A 15,466-nucleotide genomic window follows, 5' to 3' on the forward strand; every position below is an offset into this window, starting at 1 on the left:
CAGCACTAGCAACTGCCTGCCTTCCTGCCCCTACACTGTTACCCCGCGGTGCAGCCACAGGACAGTGGTTACATTGCCCGTGTCTGCCCCGCGACACGATGTTCCTGCCATGGAGATTGCTGCTAGCAGAGAATCATCAGTACCTTGGATCAGCACTGTATGAATTTCACATTGAAGGCCGCGGCAGTGTTATGGCACAGCACTAGCAACTGCCTGCCTTCCTGCCCCTACACTGTTACCCCGCGGTGCAGCCACAGGACAGTGGCTACATTGCCCGTGTCTGCCCCGCGACACGATGTTCCTGCCATGGAGGTTTCCCACAGCCGGGTGCAGTTAATAAATACAGGGACCCAAAGATATGTGGCATAAAAGAATAAGAACGGACGTGGTACAGGTAGGCTTTTTAAAATTTATTCATCAGTTTTCACTTTTATATAGCGCAAACTTTACCGGCAGGTATAAGAGCGCTTTAAATCAGCATGCTTATAACAAGCAAGACTAGCACTCTCTATTACTGCCAACTTTGCTTAGCATAAGCAACAGCTAACCATTCACAAACAATGTTTATATACCAATTTAAAATTAAAGAAAAAAATTAATGCAAAGCATTGTCATTTACAATGCCAGTAATTCAAACTTTAATGCTGCGAGACCCATTGCATTGCAAATGCTTGTTTTTTATACCTTGGATGATCCACTTTGGTCCTACCGTTCAGGAGTTGGCACAGCTGAGGGATCAGCGTGTAACTTTGCACTCACCATTTGGATGACCAAGTTTTTCTGTAGGAAACGCAACAGTTTACCACAACATGTAAAATACATGTTCTGCCCGTGAGATATGTTGCACCCTGCCTTAGCATTCAATAGGCCTACCACAGGGATGACTTGTACGCCGGGGGAAGGTCTGGCTTTGCCATTGCTTAAATGGCAAAGTCGGACCAGCAGTTAAACTGCTCTTCCAGCCTGAAAATGTCTGGTCTGGGAGTCCCATTTTACTTGTCTCCCACCCAGGGTCGCAGAGCCAGTGGTGCAATCCCTGGGTGGGGGGTGGAGGGGGCTCTAGCTTTCATGCGCTGGGTACCATTTACTTGGGACTTGCTGGTTAGCTAGCTCAGCCAATTGGGTAGAAGCCAGTTCGACATAGCAAGTTAAGGTCATTAGGGTCTGGTTAGCAAATCTCCGGGAACTCTGAGTTTAAAACCCAGCAGCGTCAGCCTAAAAACCTGGGTGTGACCATAAAAGACGAGAGGTTTCCTTACAGTATTGCAATGTGAATTTTGAGTGAACCAGAGATACATGGTGCATATTTCTTTTAGGTGTACAGTTCCATGACATAAGATTTCCAAGTTATACTGTCAATCTGTTTTTTGTGTGATTTACAAGGCATCCCATAATATCCAATGTCTTTGTACTGGAGCTAGACAACCCAGTGCGAGTTGTTGCCCTGCTCTTGGCTCCTGATCCTGCAGAAAGGGGGCAGGCACCCCCCCATCTATTTTGTGTATGTGTATAAGGAAGAGAAGAAGGTGGGCAAGAGGTGGACACATTCATCTGCTTTGCAGTGGCTTCCCTGACCAGCACTAAACCTATAAATCCAAAGGTGTGGCCCTAAATATGTTCTTTACGGTTGAGGTAAAAAGAATGGTGCGAACACGGATATGCCTTACCCCACTTGTGGCGTTGCTGGGCTACACAGAAACCATGGAAGCATCTATTAGGCGATTTGAATCACTTGGACTGTTTGCCAAGCGTAAATTGGCATGTAGATGGGGACGTGGAAGGGCTCCTAAGTTCAAGGAATGGGTACAGGACTTGGTCTATTGTCAGGAGCAACGAACAACCTATTCAGAACTCCTACCGCGACCTCGAGGCCCAACGACCTATGGGGACCCTTGAAGATATACCTATTACTTGCCCCTCAAGAAGCGGACGGACAAAAGGACCCTTGCGCACAATATCATGATCACACTACCTAATCACTCCTTAGGAGATGCCGAACAGGGAACCGTGGGACACCAGTGGGTCAATGACTTACTTGGGGCCTACATTGTTTTTGTTTTTTAAACTTTTGTTGAGCTTGGTGTGAGAACGATGAGACCGTCCTAGATAAGCTCTAGTCCTATGGAAGAGCTGCACACTGCTAAGTTGTAAACACTCTTCAATTTTTCTGTTGATGGATATGAAAAAAGTTTTTTAAAAGTGTTTCTGGTTGTTTTTTTAATACAATTCTAAACTATTGCTGTTTGGTTAAACAAAAAGGATGAATGTTATAGGCAGTTTTGTTAAACTTTCATGTATGTTTTTTAAGGGCAACTTTAAGTACTATTTCTCTACAGCACCATTTAATTAAATGCAAGTATATGAGAAAATATTGCACAATTCATGCAAAACCATTAGGCCAGTATATAAATAAAATAAATTCTTCACAGAAGTGCATATACATTCCTCTGACCTTCCACTGGTGCAGATTTGCAACTTTTAGGAGTTCACAAGTATTTACAGACTTAGGCTTGGAAATGCTACTCCTAGCAAATATTTTTTAATTCTTTTTTCACAGAAACAAAAATACTCGCATATATTTGCTGACGTGAAAACCTTCAGAGAAGTGTTAATTCAGTTGTGAAACCTGTTTCCTATAGTATCCGTTCCCCATGGTAAAGCTATTCTCCTTACATCCCTTCTGTAATTTTAGGAGAGGGTGGTCCCCTCCCACATTGACATGTTTTCATCTTTTAAAAAAAATTAAAATGTTTAACTCCTGCAGTTTTTAGGCATATATTTTCAACCTTTTTCAGGGTGGGAATGGGTCCAAAAGGAGTTGGTGAACACAGTTACACACATAACCTTATAGTTGTGCACAAACTCTCTGGGTATTCATACTTGGAACTACCACTTCCCTCCTCCCTCTATCCTGTGTGAGTAGACTTGTGCATAGGAACATCTTCTTGTGCATAAATCCTTTTATCCGTGCAAAACCAACTTTTGCTAGTGTAAGCCAAGCTTTCATGCATAATTAGTTTTGACATTCTGGCCCATAACATTCTGACTGTGACCAGAGCTTGCAGAGTTCGTACAGTTGTAACTCATAAACCGGTGATGGATCTAGTGTTTGGTGCATGCTCACAATTGTGGGATGCAATGAAGTTCAGGCACAATGCGATGGAGTGATTTACCCAAGAATTATTCCGTGTGCTTAGCGGAAAAGGTCAGACTGTGAGTGGTCTTGTTGATTCTCAGTTGGCAACCTAGGCACTGGAGTGCAACTATCTGTGTTTATTTAACAATTTGTGAAATCAAGTGTCCTAATATGACACCTCACTGCATGGCAAAAAATGGGCCACATAGAATTTTATACAGGGCGGGTAGATTTTAGGAGCATTCCGTCCCTTAGACCAGTAGATGTATAAAATCACACTCCTGTATGAAGCGGTCTGAAACCTTTGATGCAACTTACATTTAGACAGACCTCTGCCATCTGTCTAGGAGCGAGCTAAGTAGCTAACTCACTCATTCACTAACTAACTCATTCTTATTGAGGTATGCCAAGGGGTGTGCTGCTAAACACCTTTTCAGCAACTTCTCTTTGTATGTGATCTTCTTCCAGGTAGAAGATGTGGACATGGATGATGAAGTTTCTCTGACCCAAACCCAGACTCCTACGCAGGTGCAGCGCAACCTGGAGAAGCGTTCGCCAGAGCTGGTGGCTCGCAAGGTGAGGGACTTTTGAGGTTGGGGTGGTGTCCCTCTCAGGATAAGTACACTCCAGTCCTGCTTCTCATACTCTCCCCTCCTGGTCTCCATCAGGTGGCTGAGGTTGTGCAGTACCTGCTGGTGAAGGATCAGAAGAAGATGCCCATCAAACGGGCAGGTAGGTCTGTGTGGTCCGTGCCCATCGGTGGTTAGGTTGCATGGGTGTCTCTCTCTTCAAATGTGGCGAGGCATGTGCGGTGCAGGTCGGTCTATGCCGTCCACGGCTGTCAGTTAGGATGCAGGGGTGTCTCTTCAAGTGTGGCGGGGTGAACTGGCTGATATGCATGTGGGCAGCATGTCATAGTGTGAGTTAAACTAGTGGAAGAACTGTGCGCAAAAGTAGTGATGGGGAATGCAGGGTTTTTAAGGTTTGGAAGGGATGTGTGGCCTGAGTCGTGCTGAAGGTGAGGCATGTCCGGTGCAAGTAGGGATGTGAGCTCCATGCCCTGTAACTGGCAGGTGGGAGTAATGGGCTGTTTGGAAAGTAGCTTTAAAGTGTCTTTAGGGGGATGGGAGTGTAAAGTGCAATTAGGGTTTTGTTTAATATCCTGCTAGGGTAGCGTCCTGTTGGGAGATATATTTGTAGAGGAAGTGTGTGGTAGAGGGTGTAAAACCCTGATACAACTAGACGCCCATACCCTTTCCTGCTGGGGAAACTGACTGTCTGATGGTGCTGTATAGACCAGGTTTTGCCTTGGGCAGGAGTTGTGATAGGAAAGTGGGACTGTGAGGGCAGAGGTGTCAAAGTGTATTTAGACCGCGGCGGTCCAAGGTGAGTAGGACTGTGCAGAGGTGTGTGCTGCTACATATGATGCCGTGCTGGAATGCTGAGCTGTGTCCTGCTGTGTGTAGAGGGTGTGTACAGAACTTGGCTTTGTCAGGCATTTCCATTCTAGGGGTAATTTATGGATGTAACTGCTTCCACGTCATTCAGAGGATGACTTGGGTGGGACTGTGCATTATCTAATGTGATTGCCTTCATCCCTTCTAGCCTTTCAGAGTTATTGTTTGGGGAGATTTTCCATCTACCAAAGGAGACCATCTGTAAAGTGGCAGTATGCAAATGTAGATGTGGTTAGATTAGTTCCTGGATGTGGCATCTTGTAGACGTCTCAGCAGGTTGCATCTACCGTGTGATGGAATAGTGCCTGGAAACTTGTATATCCGATCCCAAATGTTAAGTGACTTCACTGTGCTAACCACCTTCATAACACCCTAGCACTTGTTATTCACTCTCTCCTGCAGACATTATCAAGAACGTGGTGAAAGAGTACAAGGACGTCTACTCTGAGATAGTCAACCAGGCTGGGAAGACTCTTCAGAAGGTTGGTGGCTCCCTTTGTGTTATTTTTTTCCTGTGAGTGGTGGCAGCAAGGGGACTTTTGAGGTTGATGGTGTTCTGGGGGCAGTCGGGTGCTGTGAAAGTAGTGGATGAGCAGGACATAAGGGCTCCTTGCCGGTAAGGATCTTGTCCGTAAATGCACCTAATCCAGTGCATTACAAGCCTTGTCCTGTCTGCGGTCTTCAAGTAATTGAATATCAAAACTTTAGAACCATTTTCTTGATTTGGGTATACAATCAATAATTTGTGGTTAATGATGTGTAATCATGGTCTTTTCCCAGAAATGAAATAAAAAACTCTCCACACAGGTACGACGGAGATGTAGGTTGTCCCAATGGCAGCCCATCATTATCATGAAGGGCTATCTACAAGACCGTGTCATATGGTTCCTACTAATTCCGTAAGACTGTGCTTTGGCAACGTAAGCACCAAACCTATGAGGACTACGTCCACTCGTACCATCGGAATATGGCGACCCAGTTCCTGGCAGCTCACAGGGCACCATCTGGACCCTTAAACCTCGCAGGGCACCTGATGGGGTCTGCAACCTCCGAACACGAGAACCCTGATTCCCCCAAGGAAATAGTGGGAACAGATCTTCTCTTTTGTTGTTATCTTAGACATGCCCAAAGGGTGACACAAGGAATACACAATCGGCATTTCAAACATTTATTGAAGCAATTGAATTCTGCTGTTAAATACGTTTGCTGTAATGATTAATAGAAGGAAACCGAGCATGGTGACCAGCATTACAAGACTGGTGAAAAAGATGAATAATTCAACCGTCTAATTAGTGTGTTCATTATGTGGATACATGTAATTGTACTCCTACCTAGCACTGCCTATCCTCGAGCGCATAAAGTGAATGTGGGTTTGCCAGGTACCGTGGAGTGGTCTGACTTCCCATTGATCTATGTGCGTGTTTCATCGTGAAGCCAGTCTGATGTAGCACAGGCCGCCGTCCTCTGCAGGATACTGTTATGATTCCGTTGGGCTAGAATTCAGGCACAAGGTGACTGTGACAATTCATGGAAATGCTTCACTGCTGAACAAAGGCTTGGGGCAGTATGTATAATAAAGCTAGACCCGTTCACACTGGGCCCGAGTTAAGATCCTGCTGCCATTGTTCATTCTACCAATTCAGAGAGAGCTGTCTCCAAACAGACCATATATGCAAGGGTAGTTTGCTTAGAGTAATTGGTCCTTGGACAAAATGTATGATGGTATGATAATGTGCCTACGAAGAGATGTATTTGTAAGCAAAACGCTTTCTGAGTACACTTTCACTGGCAAGCATGCATGAGAAGTGTGCCTAAAGTCCTCGTCTCAAAACATGTCAATTTAAATGTGAACATGTAAAAATGGGAGTGTTTGTGCACGAACCCTGTTAACTCACAACAAAATTAAAGGAAAGCAATCCTAGTTAATGTGCAAGCAACCATGAGGTTTTTCATGGACGCTTTCTTAAGGCAAAATTTGCCTAATTTCTCACCCTTATAATACTCTCTCCCAAAGGCAAGTCTCCTCTTAGGGAACGTTCTAAGGTTATCGCTCAAAAAGCACAATAGGAAGGAGAAGGCTTCTTTGCCCTGGAAGCAGTCTCATTCCCCCTACCTCTAGTTGTCTAGACACCATTCCCCAACAGCAGACTCTTCCTTTATGTTGGGTGAACCTCCTGCTGCTAAAAATATGGCACTAGATTTTTCTGTCCTTTGGCGGACATTGCGCAGCTCAAGGTCTTTTGACTACTGATTTTGGATACCCTTCTGGCTACTCACTAAGACGAGGAGAAGGTGGTACTTCCTGCAGGCCTAGAGACTCCGTCAGCTTAGACCGTGATGCCTCCCGATGCCCCTATCCATGGACTTAAGCTCCAGAGCCTGTTGCGAATTAGAAACCGATTTTGGAAAAGGTGATGGACAGAGTTTCTGAATGATGCAGAATACTCCTACCCAGTCAAGAGATCAGGGCTTGATCCATCACCGTTTTTTAGCTCACTGCACCATCCCAGCTCAGAACCTGGCTATATGCAAATTAGTCTGTTCCTGTCCCAGTGCAGTCTCCTTCCCAGTATAAGAATTGGCTTGGTAGTTTGGTTTGCCCTGTTCCCATCATGCACTGGGACAGGAACAGACTAATTTGCATATAGCCAGGTTCTGAGCTGGGATGGTGCAGTGAGCTAAAAAACGGTGATGGATCAAGCCCTGATCTCTTGACTGGGTAGGAGTATTCTGCATCATTCAGAAACTCTGTCCATCACCTTTTCCAAAATTGATTTTATCCACACTAAGTGTGGGAGGGTATACTCAGACGTGAGTCCCTAGCTCATTGCACCATCAGGATTCAAGCAAGCCGGGCCGACGACGGCTGAAATGCCAGAAACCGGTCCCCGGAAGCTTGTCTCCTTCCCAGTATAAGAATTGGCTTGGTAGTTTGGTTTGCCCTGTTCCCATCATGCACTGGGACAGGAACAGACTAATTTGCATATAGCCAGGTTCTGAGCTGGGATGGTGCAGTGAGCTAAAAAACGGTGATGGATCAAGCCCTGATCTCTTGACTGGGTAGGAGTATTCTGCATCTTTCAGAAACTCTGTCCATCACCTTTTCCAAAATTAAAAAAGCGAATTAGAAACCGTCTAGAACACTATCTCTCAGTTCCCTCGGCTCAGATTTCGAGGCTTCCTGCAAGGTTGCCAGGAGGCCTTCCACCAAATCCATCTATGCAAGATACTGAAATAAGTTTGTGCATTTGTATAGTCTCACGTTTTGAGGTTTGCATCCTCCCGTGTTTAGCAGCTTCTAGCAGTGCCTGTGGTTTAGGCTACTTGGCTCCTCTGTCTACTTGTGTCTTCCTAGCCAACCTTCCCTGTTAAAACGGAACTAGTTCCTTTTTTCCTAAAGGGTTGCTTTATTTGTTCTCTCCCCCTTTATTGTGTGTTCCTCACTTGGACTTGAACATTGTTTTGATTTTCTTAATAGCATCTTCATTAAAGCCAATTCACAGGTGCCCAGTTTAACTTCTTATCCAGAAAACAGTGCTGTTGGTGGCACTTACGTCTGGTTGCCATATCTGGTAGCTTCACGCCCTATCCATTTTTCCACCCTTCAATTTTCTACCCTGTTGGTTCTCTACACATTTCAATCTTTCGTACCAAAGGTAGTGTCTGCTTTTCATATGTGCAAATCTATTATCCTTCCATATTTATTTCCCCTTTCACAAGGAGAAGGAATGGCTCTAAGGAGCGAACCCCAGGTGTGCTGTGTAATACTTCATAAACTGCATGCAACAAGACAGACTATCTCTTTGTTGCAAGTTTATTAGACCTTAACAACGTTATATTTTGGTGTAACTAACAATTTCTGGAAATGTTTCCAACCCCCTGTCTCACTTGCCTTCTCCCCTAGACAACATTGTATTTTCTTGACTCTTGACTCAAATTTCCCAGTGCTATCTTACTAGTATATTTTTCGCTCTACCATGTGCTAGTCTCTTCCTTTAGACACAACTTTACTCCTTGAACACAAGCTGCACTCTGTGCTTTATTTTGTTCCAGCTTCCCTGTGGGCCCTCTACCTCTACAGCCCCCTTGTACGTCTCCATTACACCACTCGGCGTGCTTTCTCGGCTCCTCACACTATAATGGCCCCTGACGTCCCCTAAGCCCTTTTTCAAGTTCAGACCAAACACTTACAAAATCATTTACTGTTGTAACTTATCTAAGAATACAGCTGCTGAAAACAAATTTTTCTCTGAAAACACTGCTATCTGGATGCATGCCTTAAAACAAACTTTGAACGTAGAGTGCATTCTGAATTTACCCTACGGTCACACACTCGCCCCTGCTCCCTAAGGCACCTGTTAATCTTCACTTACAAAATGGCAAGAGCATGATCCAACTGTCTGACTCTCATATAGAATTATTTAAGCCCCACTTCTCCTCCATTGGCCACTTCGCTGAGCATTCCACCACTTCAGTGAAGTGATCTCTAACTCTCCACCTCCACAGACTTCTCCTTCCCTATCCAACTCTTCAGTGATGTCAGCTCAATCTCTCCCCGTCCCAGACGTCCTCTTACTCTCCTCCTCCCCGACTTCTCCACCCTTGACTCTCCATCTTACCACAGTGTCTCAGCATCCTGAAGCTCCTTCTCTTCCCCCATTCATGACCGTAAATACCAGCATCTCCTCTAGTCCAACCACTCGCCACCCCTCTGCATTATCAGACCTTCCATACTCCCCCCTCCCCTCCAAGCAGCTGCTTCCCTTGGTATCACTATGATCCCCTCTCACTGAGCTAAGGCCCCCCCCCCAAATCTTCCTTTCTATTCCTCTATCCTAACATATACTGCCCTTTCTCCCTTGCTACATCCACAACCTCGACCTCTCATCTTCCTCCAGATATTGTCCATCTATTCCTGATATCCACTGGACGTACCAGTGTTTTTCATTTCTTCCCGTAGGTCTCCTAACCATGACCCCTGCCCTGATCACTTGCACCACTCTTCCCATGCCATCCAATGCTATAAACCCGTTAACATCCAGCATAAATTCTCTTACCATGGAGTTGGATCTGCTATTTACAAAGATCTCAAAACTCGACACCTCTACCACTAAGATAGATACCCCCCTACCACCCACATCAGCTCAGCTCAGTCTCCTAATACTGAGGAAACTTCCTGTTGGCCGAATTCCAAGTCTGTGGGCACAATATTGGCCTCATCCTCCCCAAACTTACTGTATCTCCCCTTGGAAAACCAACCGGGGCAGCACTGCCCTTGAACCTCAGACTGCCAGTGTCCAGAGTCCCTATGCCAAGATTGAACCCACAAAATGCCCCTGAAATAACTGTGCAATCCACCACTTACTTTGCCTTGTTTACTACTAACCTCCACTGTATGTTGATGGGACAACACAAGACCGAGCCTGGACACCATGACTTGGGCCCAGACATTATGTTTTTGACAGAAATGTCAGAATGATCAGTTCCAACCTGTACTATACTTTGCCTAAGAGTATGGTACCATTCTTGAGGGGTGGGGACAATCGGAGAAGGCAAAATGGCATTCAGATACACTGTAATCCACAAAACGTTTACCCTCTGCAAATGCTTTGTCCCAGGGACAACCCTTTCCATACTCTCATCTCCTTTGACACAGGACCGTTGATGCAGCATTCCCTGCATCCCTGAAGCGCGCTTGTTTCAAAGAAGCTGCAGGACACCTGGTAATTGCAGGGGAAGATCTCATTTTCATCTCTGACCCCTCCCCAGTTGCTGTTGAATGCTCTGATCATTATTGCCTTTTTAAATTGTCTTCCTCCAAATCTATAGCTCATGGTCAACCCATGTGTCCTAAAATCTTTATCAGATATTAATAAAATCACCCTTGATGCACTTGATTCTTGCTTGGTTCTTCGACTCCCTCACGCCCATGCATACCTGGGGGGCACATTCTGCAACAGATTTCTTCAATACATTTACCGACCATGTTGCCCCTTAAAGAGAAACCCGTCCGGGCCAGGAGCACTCATTTGTGGTTCGCTAATGACTTAAAGAAGTGAGACCGAGCCTCACTCGACTTGTTGAGTGCTCTTGGCACCAAAGCCTTTCTTGCCAAATCTTGCACTCTTTTGCAGCTCTTGGCACACACACAAACATCTTTGTAGTGGAATCGGAATGTGTTAGGATCTCGATTGATCATACGAGAAACAGAACCTAAAAGATATTTAAGTTGTGAAAGCAGCAATGAAGCCAAGGGCTCACCTGATAATCCCCAATGCTGACAAAAAGAGTTCAGAACGTGTCCACTTCTTTGACACCAAGATCAAAACTAACGAGGCCTCGATTCTCATGACTTCCACTAAACCCTACTTCACTGATACAGCAAAGCACCCTACAACCACCAGGATACTTTCAGGGACTTCTCACAGCCTGAACTCTATAACCCGTTATCTCCAAACTCAAGCCTTCTACCGTTTACATGATCCCCCCCCCCTTTCTGCGTACCGGCTTAAATATGAAATATTCTCATACCCCACTAGGTCACCTTGATTGACTGGTCTCCACACCAAGGATCTTTTCTGGAATGCTTGAAAATTGATCTGCTCTCCGAGCTGCTTAAAAAATAAAAATCTATTAAATGTTTTATGTATTGATTATTTTTACACCGAGGCAGCCGCCGCTGAATATTTATAGTTCGGACCCAGTTACCATCGGAAATGGATTTTTTTAGTTTGATAATAACTTTGGCACCGTTTGACGTATCTTCATGAAGCTTTCCCCCAAAAAGTTGTTTATCCACCTCCGCTCCTCTCTGGAAAGTTTCAGGGTGATCCGTCAAGGGAAAGCCGAGAAAAAGGAGATCTCAAAACACAATTTCCCTGTGCATATTTGCATAGGGATTTTCGAACAACGTTACAGCTAAAGCGGCTGAACAGCATTACACCAAATTTGACAGTAAGCTAGATCGTCACCCAGAAAGTGTGCTTATTGTGATTTTGTGTAAATTCGTTCAGTAGTTTTTGAGAAATTAAGTAAAAAAATGTATAAATATCTGAACGGTTATGTATGCTGGACTCCTGCAAGAGTCCCGCAAGCATGCAACTGTTCCGCAGGCACGCAACGCCAAGTAATAGAGCAATCTCATTGGCTAAGGCAGCTTTTTTCCCCCATCAGTCCCTTTGCTCTAGTGGGACCTCGCGCTCTGATTGGCTGACTTGAACATGGAGCCCAACTCTCTCCCTGTGCCATAAAAATAGAAAAAGAAAATATAAGGGTTCGAGGAGGGTTACCCTGACTCCCAGTACCTTGTCAGGAACAGGAGTGACCATGCCTGGGGCCAAAATATTTTTTTGGGGGCTTGCTGTGGTATCACAGAAGGCAGTACAAGCACCCCCTCCCACCTTTGTCTTATGAAAAAGAAAAAAAAGTGGGCTGTTGTCCCTTTGGGCAGGACAGCCCCTGCAACCAGCTCCATACCGTGCATGGTGAAAGGCCATGCACGATGGAGGTTTGGCTGCCCGCAGAGGGGTGAGAGCAGTGTGTGAACGTGGGGGGTTGGCATAGTTGCGTGTGTAATACAATCTTACAAAAAACCCTGAAAAAATTACATTGCAAAATTCCCAGAAATAAACAAAGGGCCTTTATAGTAAGGTGAAAATGTCAGTTTAAACCTGACATTTTGAACTTGAGGGGAGAAAAAAAACACAAATTCACCTGTTCTAGTTAGTTGAAGTAACTACAAATCGCGCCCTTGCCATGCACTGCTAATGACCTCACATATGACATCACCCACTACACGGACCCTTTCCAGTGATTCATCTGTATAAGAATCCTGATGATGACCCTTGAGGTCTATTTGGTCGAAATGATGACACCGCAGTGTGAACACACAGATAAACCATCTATACTAGTGTCCGAAGGTTCGAGACATTTAAATGGTACAGATTTTGTAATTTCCATTGTTGTTCTATTGCCTTCTTGTATTATACACGCTACTGCACTGCTTTATTGCAGTTCACCATGTGATCATCGAAGCATAGAGCACTTTCTATGTGTTCGGATATTGTTCACCTTTAAAGAACTCAAATACAATCTTGTATGCAAGTCGACCAGATGTTCCAGTATTCTTTTATCATTAAATGCTATATGTAGTGTATGATTGTACATAAATTTAATTTTCAGATTGTATGCTCATATATGCCCCAGGGTACATAATATGTCCGCTCTTGGTCACCACTTCTCCCCTTGCCCTCGTATGTCTTTGTTTCTTGTCTCTCCTCACCCCCTCCTCTCACACGCGTCTCACACACCCCTCTCGCACTCCTCCTCTGTTCCTCACACGTCTGTCTCTCACCCCACTTCTCACTCCTCCTCTGTCTCTCACACGTCTCTCGCTCACCCCCTCCTCTCTCCCTCCCACTCTGTCCCTCACACGTCTCTCACCCCTCCTCTCTCCCTCCCCCTCTGTCCCTCACACGTCTCTCTCTCACCCCCTCCTCTCTCACTCCCCCCTCTGTCTCTCACACATCTCTCTCTCACCCTCTCCTCTCTCCCTCCCCCTCTGTCCCTCACACGTCTCTCTCTCACCCCCTCCTCTCTCACTCCCTCTCTGTCCCTCACACGTCTGTCTCTCACCCTCTCAGGTCTTTGGTTTGCAGTTGACAGAGATTGACACCAAGAATCACACCTACATTCTCCTCAACACCCTAGAGCGATTGGAGGGCGACAAGATGAAAGTGTAAGAACGATCTTTGTCCTGTCACAGGCCCAGTGTTGGCTGGAGGATTGGGGTAGCATGGGGGCAGGTATGGAAGGAGGGCAGAGGGTGAGTGTCAGAGATGATCAGGAGGGAGCAGCCAGGGTAGAGAGAACTGGTCTAGGTAGAAGGCTGGGCAGGAGAGCAGGATGGGCACTAATCTCTTATTAGATCAGAGATGGCCCTCTTGTAACACCCTCAAGGGAGGGTGGACATTGCCTGGTGGCAACTGCAGAAGCAGAGCTGGTGAAGAGGCAGCAGCAGGAAATGAGCGGGCTAATAAAGTAGGGAGAAGGGGCACAGCAGAGGGCAGCAAGAAAGTAGGGCTAGTACAGACTGCAGTAGAAGGGACACAGCAAGGAAGCATTCAGGCTACAGAGGGCAGCAGGGGTAAGGCTGGTCCAGAGAAGAGTGGGAGCAGAGCTAGTACAGTTAGTAACCAGAGTAGGGCTAGTCAGGGGGCAACTGTAGCACAGGTGGTTCAGGGCGCAACAGTCGCACAGGTGGTTCAGGGCGCAACAGTCGCACAGGTGGTTCAGGGCGCAACAGTCGCGCGGCTAGTTCAGGGGGCAGCGGTATCAGGCTAGTTTGGCGGCAGTGGTTACGCAGCTAGTTCAGGGAGTATTGGTAGCGTGGCTAGTCCAGCGGCAGCAAAGTAGGCCAGGAGCTGCAAGGAGGCGCAGGGCAAGTATGTAACAGAGCAGCAAAAAAGAAGACCTAGTGAAGTGTGGCAGCAAGGGGGCAGGGCTTGGAGGGCAGCGGCAAGGGGGCAGGGCTTGGAGGGCAGCGGCAAGGGGGCAGGGCTTGGAGGGCAGCGGCAAGGGGGCAGGGCTTGGAGGGCAGCGGCAAGGGGGCAGGGCTTGGAGGGCAGCGGCAAGGGGGCAGGGCTTGGAGGGCAGCGGCAAGGGGGCAGGGCTTGGAGGGCAGCGGCAAGGGGGCAGGGCTTGGAGGGCAGCGGCAAGGTGGCAGGGCTTGGAGGGCAGCGGGAAGGTGGCAGGGCTTGGAGGGCAGCGGCAAGGTGGCAGGGCTTGGAGGGCAGCGGCAAGGGGGCAGGGCTTGGAGGGCAGCGGCAAGGGGGCAGGGCTTGGAGGGCAGCAGCAATGATAAATAGTTGAGCAGGAATAGTGCATTAGAGTTAACTCAAGGAAGAAGGACTATAAGGAAGTGCGCTTGAGGGAGGGCGAAGCAGAGGCAGGGCCCATGTACTGCAAATGAGACGGACTCCTTTTGTGTCTCCCAAGGGATGACAGCACGGCCAAGCTGGGCCTTTTAACCGTGATCCTCAGCCTGATCTTCATGAAAGGCAACGTGGCGAAGGAAGGTGAGTCAATGTGGTGGCGCTCTGCCCAACATTCCTGCAGGGGCAATGGGGAGAAGGGCATGCATGCATATCCTCGTCACTAATTGCCTTACCCCTCTCCATGTCTTACAGCCGTCATATGGGAGACGCTTCGGAGAATGCGACTGGACCCAGCGTAGGTTAATTCTTCACGTCCATCTTTTTAATTCATTATCAACCACTAATCGTGCGGTGCAGTTGGTGGTCTGGAGGAGGGGGTAATGCCCAGTGTTAGCGTTGGCCCTGGGAGACGTGCATCTCACACAAAGTCCCTTCCTGACAGAGCGTCTGAGTTTGGTGGCCTGAGTAAAGGCTTTCAGAGTGTTGGAGAACTTTACATCCACCACACTACCTTTACTCCGCCCACTAAATTTAGAGTACACTGCCGCCCTGTGGTGGACTCTCTGGGTTTGTATGAACCACCGCCATTGCAGTTCATTCAAAGCCATTTCAGTTTGTTGTGCATCTGTCATTGGTGACGGACGTTTACACCAAACTTTTACAACTTTTTGGAAGTTGCTGAAAAAGAAAAACTAAAGGCCTGACACCATGGGTCTTTCTCCAATGGATTGGGGGATCTTTATTTGTTTACTTTTTACTGTCCATGTGATGGATAATTAAAATAAAGGCATCTGACTTCCCACTCTAAAGAGGGCAGACTGTTGGGTGGTGTACCTCCGACAGCTCATGCTCCCTCGGGTTGCCGGAAGATTGTTTACGCCAACTGAGTATATTTTACTCTGTCCACATAAACCTGGCAGTCACCGGACTTTAAATCA

The 15,466-nt window shown here is 46.7% G+C and overlaps 1 protein-coding gene across 6 annotated transcripts in view; it reads left to right on the forward strand.

The window, feature by feature from the left end:
- The window catches only part of LOC147684310 (non-structural maintenance of chromosomes element 3 homolog), a 54,131-nt gene that overhangs the window by 20,712 nt on the left and 17,953 nt on the right, over positions 1-15,466 (forward strand). For all 6 annotated transcript variants that reach the window (XM_086940189.1, XM_086940191.1, XM_086940193.1 and 3 more), the window contains exons 3-8: positions 3,605-3,712; positions 3,805-3,868; positions 4,996-5,075; positions 13,236-13,330; positions 14,590-14,669; positions 14,781-14,823. In XM_086940189.1, the coding sequence (XP_086796315.1) occupies positions 3,605-3,712; positions 3,805-3,868; positions 4,996-5,075; positions 13,236-13,330; positions 14,590-14,669; positions 14,781-14,823 (470 nt within the window). The remainder of the gene's footprint in view (positions 1-3,604; positions 3,713-3,804; positions 3,869-4,995; positions 5,076-13,235; positions 13,331-14,589; positions 14,670-14,780; positions 14,824-15,466) is intronic.

Source organism: Lissotriton vulgaris, chromosome 10 (genome assembly GCF_964263255.1).
Source record: "Lissotriton vulgaris chromosome 10, aLisVul1.2, whole genome shotgun sequence".
Lineage (NCBI taxonomy): Eukaryota > Metazoa > Chordata > Amphibia > Caudata > Salamandridae > Lissotriton > Lissotriton vulgaris.